The following is a 13,717-nucleotide window of genomic DNA, read 5'->3' on the forward strand; positions in this document are numbered from 1 at the left end:
AATATCCAACCCCGACCCCAGTCTGAACTCACGACAATAATCAAATCTAATATCCAACCCCTCTGAACTCGTGACAATAATTAAATCTAATATCCAACCAAGACCCCAGTCTGAACTCGTGACAATAATCAAATCTAATATCCAACCCAAACCCCAGTCTGAACTCTCAACAATAATCAACTCTAATATCCAACCCCGACCCCAGTCTGAACTCTTGACAATAATAACAACTAATTATTAAATATTGGATCCCTGTTGGAACTCTTGAAAAGTGTTTTAACTAATATCTAATCCTGGAACCCTGTCTGAACTCTTGACAATTTTAAAAGTGTTCTAACACCTGAGTTATCAATCTAATTAAAATCAGACTTCTTAATCTGCAATCATATGCAGAATAATTATATGTCTGCTATTGCCTATTAGAATTACTTAAAAGTCATAAAGATATTTCTATAGGTGTAGGTGTTATAATGCAAAAGAATGGCATAATAACATTAAGGTCGTACTCTACATTGTCATAATGGCTGACTTCCTTTAAAAACATGGATGAAAAAATCGATATCAGCAATATTTGACTTTTCCTATTCCAGTTAAATACCTAGCCGAGTAGCTAAGTAGGTTAGAATACCGACTGCTGAACTGTAGGTCGCAGGTTCGAGTCTAGCAGGGGTTTTAAATTTTTTTTCAGATTACCTTCTACTAAAACTGTATTTTTCGACAAAATAAAGTAAATTTGAAAATTTTCAACTTCAAAATATTGTTGTACATATATCCTTCACTTTTCATCTACATCAAATTTCTCTGGTGTAGCATACCTCCTAAAGCAAATTTGTTATAATGAAACAACACAAAACAAAGACGTAAAAATGCAAAACAATTGCATATTAATGTGAAACAAAGGCATAACAACATGAAAGGAAGAAGTAATAATGCCGATTTTAAAGCATGATAATGCAAATAAAGGATTAATAATGTAAATAAAGCCATTAAGGAATTTTAATGTAAGAGAAAGGATTATACATGTAGCATAAACTAAAGGCATTATAACACAAAATAAAAGCATAATAATGTGAATATTTTTATGCCTATATTTTGCATTATAATGCCCTTAGTTTCAACATTTTTAAGGAATTTTAGCAAAACTAAAATTTTTAAAAGGATTTTTCAGGAATTTTAGGGCTGCTAAGTTTAGAAAAAAAGTCCAGAAAACTGGTCATAACAGTAATTTTTCTAAGTTAAAGGGGCACATCTCCATAAACAATCAACAAACCAGAACAAAACTCAAACTCGATCTGTAACTCATCAATATACACCTGCATACAAAAAAATCAGTTCAATATCTCAAGGCATTTAGAAAAAAAGTCTGGAAAACTGGTTGTAACAGTAATTTTTCTAAGTTAAAGGGGCACAACTCCATCAAATATCAACTAACTAGAACAAAACTGAATCTCGATCTGTAATTCATAGATATACACCCTCATACAAAATATCAATTCAATATCTCAAGATGTCTATAAAAAAAGTCCAGAAAACTAAGTGTTACAGAAGGACAGACAAGGTAAAACTATATGCCCTGACCACTTTGTGGCAGGGCATAAAAAATATGTACGTAAATATTGAAGTTATGGTAAATCTTGCAAACTTTGAAATAGGCCAGTGTAACCTACAAACCTTGGAGGGCCACATCAGAGTTTCCTTTAGTGTCTTTTTGACATCTGTAAGCCCTCCAACATCATCCCATCCCAACTCCCCCGCCTCGTGCAGCGGCACATTCCTGATAGATGCTGGTGTGAACCCTGTCATGGCCTCGACAAAATCTTCCTGGGTCAGGACCATCTCTGGCTGGGGACTGTCTGCTGACTGGTCTGGGTTCTTGTCTACTTCAGCAAAGTTAATAATTATAGAAAATTATAGAAATACATGTAGTCATGTAATTACATCATATTAATTAATGTGATTATGTTTGTAATAATTTTTTGACTTCCATAATGTGTATATTATGTTCCGATCTTTAGATGCGCGATTACCTGCTTGCATGTGTGCACACACATATAAATACATGTATGAGATTGTCCCATACAAAAAGGGACCTTATGTATTTTGACGTCTTGATGGAAAAAAAACGCCAGCAAAGATTATCACATCATAATTTGCAAGTTGCGTCTGTTACATATGTTTACAATGCTTTCAATATGACTAATGTGGACCCGTCTTAGAGACAAAACCCTGCATGGGGTTTCGAAATTCACTAATTTGGTACATCCTTTTATGCTTTTCCTAAATATGAATTTAGTTTTTATACTGTATCAGCAAACTTAAAGAATTAAGTCTTTCAAATGATAAAGACAATAATCACTATCATAATTTTGGCTTCACCATGGAACCAAAACCCTTACCCCTAGGATCATGAAATTTACAATTTTGGTAAAGGACTACCTACTCCTTCATAATATCTAAAATGTATTTAGATTCAATTTAGTATCAATAGCCTTAAAAAAAGATATCTTTAAAATATTTTACACATATACACTATATATATCAAGTTTGGGCCCCACCCTGGAGTCAGAACCTCTACCCCGGAGATCATGAAATTTAAAATCTTGGTAGAGACTTTCCTGCTCTACGTCACTATATGCATTTAGTTTTTCTTACACATGTATGGTTGTAGAGATAATTTTAGAACACTGGTCAATTTTTGTCTCACCCCTATAAGGCCCAAGGGTGGAGGAGTCCTAAATTTACCATTTATGTCTCTCTTAAATCTAAAAGATGCCTCATACCAAATCTGATAAGAACTATTCCAGAATGTTAGTTATCAAGAAATTAAAAATGTTCAATTGTTACAATGTAACACATTTAATCACTGACCATTTTGGCCCCATCCTGATACCAAAACCCCTAATCCTTGGATCATGAAATTTACAATTTTGGTAAAGGGCTAATCTGCTCATTCTAAATATTCATTTAGTTTCAATTTAGAATTAACAGCATTAAAAAAGATGTTATTTAAATGTTTTACACATAAATATATATACCACGTTTGGCCCAGCCCTGGAGTCAGAATCTCTACCTTTGGGATCACAAAATTAACAATTTTAGCGCAGGCCTTCCTAGCTGCTCAATATTACTATGTATAAACATGTGGTTTAGCTTAATTTTTTTTTTTTTTTTTTTTTTTACACATGTGCAGTTGTAAAGAAAAGGACTTTTAAAAATTGGCAATTTTTAGTAGATTTTGCCAGAGTAATGGTTAAATTGTGTTTCATGAGAGTATTTTTTAAAAACAATATTATATAATCATTTATTTTTCATTTTCTTATAAATCAAAGTAAGATTCCAATTCAACACATGTGTTCAAAAGATCAAATGATAAAAAAATCACCCAGTTTCTGTCTACACACAGTACAAGCAGATGTGACACAGATACATTATTTGATGGAGAGATGCTTCTGTTTGTCTAGCATTCCTTGCAATAACAACACTTTTGTAGTAAGTACAGAACTAAAATTAGCTCAGCATGTCAGTAGAGCCTAGCTAACTCCCCTAAAGCACCCACAACTCTTTCTCTACATCTCAGATGGAGATTTACAATTTGGTGCATAGATTCAATTAAGAACAAGAAAATTTGAATACAACAAATTTCAAAGTGTTTCCTTCAATATCATTGGAAAAGTTGTAATCTAAGACATTCCCAATAACTTGTAAAACTGTGGAATAATTCAAGACAACATGCAAATTTCTGCACCACTACAAAGAGAAGTTACTTTGACATATGGTATATAATATGCCAATACTCCCTATCATATCTGAGGTCTGTTACTGTCGACTTCTTCTACTCACAAAAAAATGTCCACAAAACATTGACATAAGTTGACAGTGTGCTTTGACCTCTTTTTGTTGTTTTTGTGCTTATAAGCCTTTTTTTTTTTTTTTTTTTTTTACCTTACACGGTATCACTGTTAATTACATAATCATTTGTTTACAACATCCATTGCACATCAACATTCAATTAAATTTTACATACAATATTAAGTCTACACACAAGAATGTTGCTCAAGAATATTACAAAATCATTATATTACATGTACTATTGTTGGTAGCTTTTTAGAGAAATATATTTATAGTGCTGACAATGCAGTGCACCACAATTATGAACAATTTTATTATTAAAGTCATATTTGTAACTCAAAAACAGCCCTTCACAGAAAGTCATGTATACTTGCTGTATACATCTGCACATGTGTAAAGTATGTAAAGGAATCTGCAATCACAAAAAATATGGACAGATGTACTGAGTGAAAACTAGACAACTCCCACATCTGAAGCTCATGAGGCATCTATCAGAAAATATAATTTGTCTATGTTAAAAACAAATGTCTCCCAAGCTCCCCAAATTGCCACATTACACCGCCTCCCCTTAATGCACTGCAATGGTATGGAGGAGAAAGCATGAGCATGCAGGAACATAGACATGAATTGCACTTTGTGCATTGAGAAAAAAGATGGAGAAAAGATTCAACATCATCGATGTGACCAGTGTTATTGTTGTATATGATACAAAAATAATGACTGTTATGCTGAAGTACCAGTAGGAAGGTGACCATACCCTTGTACATGAAAAAAACCCCACTATAAAACAATCCTCTTTGACCTACTGTAAATTGTATGAAAATATATTAGATCCCTGGGTCAGAACAATGTGAACATAATTAAATGATATAAATGAAGAATTGTGCAAAATTTCTAGGCTTTCTGATATTAAGCCATAAAGGAGAAGTGTTCACAAGCTATTTTACACCCTCCACCCCTCTTAGATCCACTATAACTTTAAGGATAACAATTCGATCTTCCTGTCCTAACAATATGCATATCTGAAAATGGCAATGAAGCATTGTACAAAGTTTGAAGTCTATTGGATAAGCCATGTAGAAGAAGGGTTCACAAGCTAATTTTATACCCTCCACCCCTCTTAGCTTTCAGAAAAATAATTGGATCCTCAGATCTCAACAATATACACATCTACAAATGAGAATGAAACATTGTACAAAGTTTCAAGCTCATCCAATAAGTGCTATAAAAAAAGTGTTCACAAGCTATTTTACACCCTCCACCCCTCTTAGATCTATTATAGCTTTTAGGAAAATTATTGGATCCTCCTGTCCGGACAAAATGCACATCTACAAATGGTAATGAAGCATTGTACAAAGTTTCAAGTCTAACAGATAAGCCATATAGGAGGAAAAGTGTAAACAAGATATTTTACATCCTCCACCCCTCTCAGATCAACTATAACATATAAAAAAATAATTGGATCCTTACATTCTGACAATATGCACATCTACAAATGACAATAAAACACTGTACAAAGTTTCAAGTCTATCCAATAAGCCATACAGGAGAAGAAGCATTCACAAGGCATTTTGTAACAGACAGATGGACGAACAGACAAAAAGTACAAAAACAATATGTCTCCCCCTCCCCCTAGAAAAGGGAAGACATCATGAATAAGAGTAGAATATCCTTGGCTGTTTCATGCAGCATGGTTAATATAGCTATGGCTATTTTCATTCCAGTAATCATTATTACATGTAACAGTACATATAAATTTGTGACCCTAAAATTGTTTTTAATCTGAGAAAAAAAATTGGTCAGTGGCTTCAATGGATTTTCAGCACATACATGGATATAAGGATGTGGGATTGTTGGAAACTATGATTATCTCAGGTAATATATCACAGGGATCAAGAGGTTAAATACAAGTACACCTGTTGGTCAGACATTCTCAGCCAGACACAAAAACAAACACTATGACACCCACTTTTCTGTGTCAAAAGAATGTATACATTCCATAATTGTTGCATACAAAATATCACATATTATAATGTATCCAATGAAATTGAGAGGAATCAATCTTCAAATGATCCAATGGGCAATAGTTCATATGGAAGTGGAAGTGCTCAAGTACACAATTGTCAATTCAATATTGTCAGATTAACCATTATGTCATGCATATTTTGATAATAATATAATCCTATGTTGAAAAGTTGTGATGCTTTATGACCCAAGTTTGTTTTGGTCACAGCATCTTGGTTTATAAATGTAAGATAAAACACTGATGCCCTGTATGGCAGCAAAGTAAATAAGGTTTGTATAGTGAACAAATTGCATATTTCTGTCTTTGAACAACCTTTAATTCAATATGACTGGAAGAATATGAAATTCTAGCCTAAATTTTTGCACTTGTTTACTTAAAATATTTGTAATTGGTTACTTAAAAAAATGTTGTACTTGGTTACTTTGAAAAAAGAGTAAATTGTGAGTGCATCTCTACCTTGCATGATTGTGTGAGCATGGATAGCTCGACTGACAAGATTCTCCAGGTCCTGGGCTACATAGCCCTCCGTTCTCCCCAGGATCACATTCAGATCCAACTGTTCCAAAGTCTGATGTGACACCATGTGTCTATTCCTGATAATTGCTGTAAAGATTTCCTGTCTTTTTCTCTGAAGAGAAAGAGAAAAGGTGTGAAACACTGCATGTTTAAAGCTGACAGGTACATCTGTGACAACAAACATTTGCAAGTTTTCAACAATTCACTCACAAAGTTGAACTTCAGTATTTTTCACATTTTGTTTTCAGAAAAATAAATCTGAGAAAAGATACTATATAGCATGGATTTTTTTCTGTGGGTCTAAAATTTGGCGATTTGATGGCTCAAAGGTATGCTTAAAAATTTTAACGGAATAAATTTTGGCAGAAAAAAAAAGTTATCTTTCTTGTAAATACTGAAATCACAATTAGGTGCATATTTGGTGAATGAAATTTTAGCAGAAAGCTATCCAACTTCTAAAATAAGTCAAATTTGTCACCCCGCGGGAAAAAAAGCAACACGGTAAATAGGACTCTTGTAGTTTGATAGTGGAGTAAACTGGTTGTCTTTGTAGAAACCTTGTATTTCTGATTTATTGAAAACATACATGTATAATGAGTGTGAGGTTTACATACTTATATACTCCTGAATCTAATCAGTGATAATTTAAAACATTTTTCAAAAGAGTCCTGTGGCTTTCGAATTGGGAAAAATTGTCAATATTTTGATCAAATTGGAAAAACCTAAACATTATTGTAAACATGCTAAATATATCATATCAAACAAGAATTCAAACACAAATTGATGTCATTCTTCTTTTATTTAACTTTCTTTTCTTTAAGCTGTTAAAATTTTCTACTATTCTTTCTAAATCATCTAAAATTGATGTGTCTTTCTCATGTCGTACATAAACTATTCACATTGAACTTATTTTTTAACAAATACGTTTTTCACCAGTTTTTATTATTGGGAAAAGTGCAAGTTAAATTGGGGGGGAAATTGTAATTTTTAGGAGGGAAAAGGGCTGATATTCAGAGCTAAAATGGGTTTTAAAAAATCACTGACAATTGACAGTAGAAGTAGGAGATGAACACACATAACATGACCATACATGTATGTTCCTTCAATACAATATCGTCTAAAAGTACATGCATGCACAATGAATAATAACATTGTTTAATTAACATTATACATGTGGAAGCAAATTTTGTACATTTTAGAAAGAGTACTCTATTAAATACCTTGTTTGGTGGGTCAATTCGTATCAGTTCTTGTAGAAAGTGAGTCCCTCTGGATGTGATCAGTAATGGGTGAATGGACGTCCGTGACTGACTGGTTGCTATGACAGCAATACCACTGCCATTGGAAATTTCTTTTCTAAGTATGTCTCTAATAACTAAGAAGTAAATATACAATGAATGAAAATTTTGAAAAGAAATAAGTTCGCTTTATGCATAAATGGCCTTGTTATTTTCCATTTCAGGCATAATCTCAATTATGAATAGAAAGAAGAGATTTCAAACTTAATTTAACTATATTACATCTCTTCAATGGAGCTAAAAGATGGAAGAATTATCTTCGCAAGCCAAGTGTCCGATTCACTTACCCTCGAAATGAGACTAAAAGTGTCCGATTCACATGCCCTCGAGATGAGACTAAGCAAATCAGACACTTGGCTTGCGAAGATGTGGAAGAACATACAGAGTATTCCAACCCATACTGTTAATGAGTTCTGTGGGAAAATGTCATATTTTGACATTTGTTACAAAGTATCTAAATATGAGCACAGTACCCTATCCAAAAAGGATGCATTACTATCCATACTAAATCTATTGAGAAACAAAATATCAAAAGCATGACCTATGCCCCTGTGGTGCGAAATTGAAAAAGGTTATAACATGTATGATAGTGCCAAAACAATTCAAGATATTGAGCGAACAATATCTTCCTATGTCCAGAATGGATTGACCCTTGACCTTCGACTATGTGACCTCAAAATTAATAGGAGTCATAAATTATAGCCAACCCACATATGAAATAAAATTAATATCAAGTGAGTGGTTCTCAAGATATTGAGCAGACAACATATGGTCTACTGACAGACATAACGACCGATTGACATACCGACCAACCAACATACCGACCAACCAACAGGTTCAAAGCAATATGCCCCTCTTCTTTGAAAGGGGGGGGGGGGCATAAATATCAAACTGAGGGTTGTGTTCTTTATCAAATTTCGAAAATAGTTCACACTTTTAGCTATGTTACAGAAAACGTGACCGAATTTAGCTAAAATGACCTACTTTAGCTAAAATGACCTACTTTTGACATCAAAATGTATGTTATGAATATTGTGTCATAGATCTTAACATCACAATGCATTTTTGTAATATTTTTATGCCAAAAGCTTTCATTTTTAAAAAAAAAATATCCAGTCAAATAACAGCTAGTTTTAAGACCCTAAATAAATCTTGTTCTTTAATTGATGCAACTTATTTCGTTCCGTTCTTGAGTGGAGTGCATAACATACAATGTTGTGATAAAGATTATGTCATATTGCAAATTGGAAGCCATGATGTATTCAAATAATGATATACTGGTATCTTCATAAGATTTTTAAAGATTTTTTTTGTTTTGTGATAAAATTTTGATGATTCATAATTCATAAAATGATTTTTAAAAAATTAATTCCAGTGACTTGTATATGTTTAGTAGATCAAAGATGAATTTTTGAATATTTTGAAGAGATCGAACTGCAACAACTGTTCAAATTCTTAACCTATTCATACATTGCATATTTATTTCACATACTCCATCATTTTTTCTAAAAAGGCAAAGGAACATTTTATACACGTAGTTTTAAAATATTCTAACATTCAAGAGCAGATCGCTTATTCCAAGGGCAATAACTCTTCCAATCATGTTTAAACCTCAAAACAAATATGTAAAGGTACTGAAAAAGGCCCTGCATTTTCATCTGAAAAAAAAAGGCAGTTCACAAATGGAATAATTCAATCCTGTTAATTTACAATTTAATGATAGGTCAAGATTTCTTGAATTTTTTACAGAACTGTAAGGATGAGGTTCAACATTTTTAATAGATTACAGAATTTGCAAGTCCAGTGGTTTAATTAATTCATGGGAGAACACTTGCAATATAAACTTCATAAGCTGTGACCATATATGGATAGTTTAATACATGTAGTAAATATCTATATTGTCCAAGCCCAATATTCAAAATAAAAAAAATTATCAAGCATCAATGCTTTCTTAATCTATAATCAGAATAACGGGATCAATTAATAGTGGGAACATATAAAAAAAATTATCAAAAAGTTTAAAAGCTGGTGAATTGTACACAATTCAAAAGGTTTAGGAGTATTGACACATATGATAAAAGCTGATAGGAGTATGGCATCTTAATGGGGGACATCTACGAAAGTCCACATGGATCTTTATATTGATGATAATCAATTATCTATAAATGAAAATTTAAATAACTAAAGTATGATATTCACAAACTTTCTCTCTAAAACCTATGAATAGCAATAAAATTAATCAACAAATAATCTGTACATTGATTCAGCATTCACATGTATTACTGCACACCATGGTTACAAAACAAACAAATCCATTTGGAGGTACATGTAGTAGGTGTCATACCTTCACCAATTCTAGCCCCATAAATGGCCTCCCCACTAAGTTCTGCTTCTGGACCAGTAGGAGCTGGAACCACATGATCTAAATCATCCAATAGAATTATAGACGGATGCCTCCAAATCGCCTCATCAAACACCTCTTCTAAATACTTCAGTATGCTGTCTGGGCGTTTTCCTAAGAGAAATGAAAATGTAATTCAAGTATGTTTGATAACCTAAAACAGCATGTACCAGTATCAAAATAATACTGTAAGAAAAAAAATTTTAATTGAGAAAACTTGAAATTACTGGTACTATAGATATTGTAAAACAAACTTAAATACTATAGATATTGTACACAAACTTAAAATACTGTAGATATTGTGTACACAAACTTAAATACTGTAGATATTGTACACAAACTTAACTTAAATACTATAGATGTTGTACACAAACTTAAATACTGTAGATATTGTACACAAACTTAAATACTGTAGATATTGTACACAAACTTAAATACTGTAGATATTGTACACAAACTTAAATATTGTAGATATTGTACACAAACTTAAATACTGTAGATATTGTACACAAACTTAAATATTGTAGATATTGTACACAAACTTAAATACTATAGATATTGTACACAAACTTAAATATTGTAGATATTGTACACAAACTTAAATACTATAGATGTTGTATACATAAAGGCATTTAATGTATAACAACCATTTTCCATATCTAGTAAATGGATGGTGGGATTTTTATGGTGGGATTTTTATGGTGGGATTTTTGTAATCATGGTATCATTTTGAAAGGTTCATGAAATAAAATAATTCACCATAGGAATTTTCAAAATTTTGATTACTGCTTGATTCATTTCACCTACAATTTTACATTGAAGTTTATGGGAAGAGCATGTTTTATTAAAAATATCTTTAAAAGAAATTATATTTTTCATACATATCTCTTGGTAAAAAATTACATACAGTTTCTCTTTATGAAAATATAAAATAAAATAAATCATTTACTGCACACATTTTAAAAAAATTGGATTTTTCTTATTTTTACGAACAACAAAAAAGTATTATGTGCAAAAAGGTCAGCTTTTAATCATTTACCAGTCATATGAATTGATCTACTTCACTTTCATCATTATTTAATAATAAACACTTATTTTGATTTAAATCATTCAAAAACAATATTTTACTTTCCCTTAAAATGTGAAATAATACATGTATATAACGGAGTATACGTGTATATCTTAAAAATAATTGTAGTCAAAACCTACATCAGATGAATATTCACGTCCTGTAAATCACTCATGATTTACAACACTTAATTTCTGCAATATTAGCTTCATCCCTATCAAACTTTGAATTCGTTCATCACTGTTTACTGTATGTAGGGAACTATTTGCCCTGCATTATTTTTGTCTAGACCCATCAAAAAATGATTTTGTCACATTTCAAATCCCCCCCAACCCCCTAAGCCAATTTTTGTTCTTTAAAACAGTAATGAGAAATTTTGAAAATATATGGTACATACATGTACATGTATTACAAAATTCTTCATGAGAACTTTTTCTATCACCTCAGATAAATCTCACCAATTCATCTACGGACATCAAAATTCTCAAAAATGAAAAAGTGACTTCAAGTACTGCACACCTCTGAGTGGTTTACATTCGACGTGAAAGATTCGAGCCAGGTTTTCCTTCTCAGCCATTTTTCTGCACAATGCTTTCGCCAGTGAGCTCTTTCCACTACCTCGACTTCCGGTGATGAGGAGCATTCCATTATATAGCCCTGGGGTGGTCACCCTGAACATACTCTCAGCCAAAGGTTTGATTCCAAGGCAGATCTCTAAGTGAGCTAAAGCTTTGGATACATATTCCTTCACACCTCTAAAACAGAGATCCACTAGATGATGTATATGTATCTACAGGTGGGAAATCAAAAATGGATCTCTCATACAGAACAGAGATGAATACAATGCAGAACAGTCTTGACATAATCATAACCCACATGGTACTGGTACTTCAATTAAGAAGAAGCAATTTTTAACATACCCTGTACATATAATTTTTGAGCATCCCTGTAGCCACACTGGCTTAGTTGCTTACAAAGACACAAAGACACTAACTTCCACATTAAACTTTTAAGTTGATTTTCGGACAAGTTTTAAAAGACCATACCCTAAATCAGTGAGTTGAATCTTGGGAAGCATAGTATCTATGGTATCAATATTTGTATACTGCAGCATTGGAAGGACTGGCCATTTTGGTGGATTGTGACTGTCCTGTCGGTTCAAAGTTAACGGAATATCATTCATGTTGCCCTGGTGTACAATAGAGTATGGAGGATTGTCTTGAACTTGGAAAGTTCCATCTGGGAAGACAAATTGGAACTCCATATCTGTATCTGCAAAAAAAAAAAACGCATTATATTTTAACAATATAACTGTATATGTAATCACATGTGTTTGTGGACAGCTATAAGTATGTCCCTAAAGCTTAAGCAAAACACACCCCATCTCCCTTTGTGATCCATCACATGAATATATCTGATGTTGATATCATTGATCACATACTAGATGTCAATATCATTAATCACATGTTGATATCATTAATCACATTCTAGATGTTGATATCGTTAATCACATACTAGATGTTGATATAATTCACAAACCAGATGTTGATATCATTAATCACATACTAGATGTTGATATCATTAATCTCACACTAGATGTTGATATCATTAATCACACACTAGATGTTGATATCATTAATCACATACTAGATGTTGATATAATTCACAAACCAGATGTTGATATCATTAATCACATACTAGATGTTGATATCATTAATCACATACTAGATGTTGATATCATTAATCACACCCTAGATGTTGATATCATTAATCACACACTAGATGTTGATATCATTAATCACATACTAGATGTTGATATCATTAATCACACACTAGATGTTGATATCATTAATCACATACTAGATGTTGATATAATTCACAAACCAGATGTTGATATCATTAATCACATACTAGATGTTGATATCATTAATCACATACTAGATGTTGATATTGTTAATCACATACTAGATGTTGATATAATTCACAAACCAGATGTTGATATCATTAATCACATACTAGATGTTGATATCATTAATCACATACTAGATGTTGATATCATTAATCACACACTAGATGTTGATATCATTAATCACACACTAGATGTTGATATTATTAATCACATACTAGATGTCGATATCATGAATCACATTCTAGATGTTGATATCGTTAATCACATACTAGATGTTGATATCGTTAATCACACACTTGATATTTATATCATTAATCACACACTAGATGTTGATATCATTAATCACACACTAGATGTTGATATCATTAATCACAAACTAGATGTTGATGTCAATTATTACATTTCCTTTCTGAGAATATGGAGTGACTTCGTGAACAAGATTTATATCTATATATCAAAACTTTACAAATTTTACTTCAAAACCATTGTTGGTATTAAAAAAAAATGTATAGATTAAACAGTCAGATAAAGTCACAAAAATACTTTGAAGAACAAATGGAGCAAGGGACCAGAAAGAGAGAGGTCTTTAGGACTAAGAAATTTATTCCACAGAACTAAAATGAAAACACAAAATAACTGCTTGTACATG

The 13,717-nt window shown here is 32.1% G+C and overlaps 1 protein-coding gene across 2 annotated transcripts in view; it reads right to left on the bottom strand.

The window, feature by feature from the left end:
- The window catches only part of LOC125659132 (peroxisomal ATPase PEX1-like), a 33,423-nt gene that overhangs the window by 14,654 nt on the left and 5,052 nt on the right, over nt 1-13,717 (bottom strand). Inside the window, exons 7-12 of one of the 2 annotated variants that reach the window (XM_048890683.2) lie at nt 12,206-12,431; nt 11,679-11,914; nt 10,034-10,204; nt 7,612-7,766; nt 6,332-6,503; nt 1,672-1,877 (exon numbers count right to left, since the gene is read on the bottom strand). In XM_048890683.2, coding sequence (XP_048746640.2) covers nt 1,672-1,877; nt 6,332-6,503; nt 7,612-7,766; nt 10,034-10,204; nt 11,679-11,914; nt 12,206-12,431 — 1,166 coding nt within the window. Of the gene's footprint in view, nt 1-1,671; nt 1,881-6,331; nt 6,504-7,611; nt 7,767-10,033; nt 10,205-11,678; nt 11,915-12,205; nt 12,432-13,717 lie in introns of both variants that reach the window. The other variant, XM_056149986.1, reaches the window with a different exon arrangement.

Source organism: Ostrea edulis, chromosome 9 (genome assembly GCF_947568905.1).
Source record: "Ostrea edulis chromosome 9, xbOstEdul1.1, whole genome shotgun sequence".
Lineage (NCBI taxonomy): Eukaryota > Metazoa > Mollusca > Bivalvia > Ostreida > Ostreidae > Ostrea > Ostrea edulis.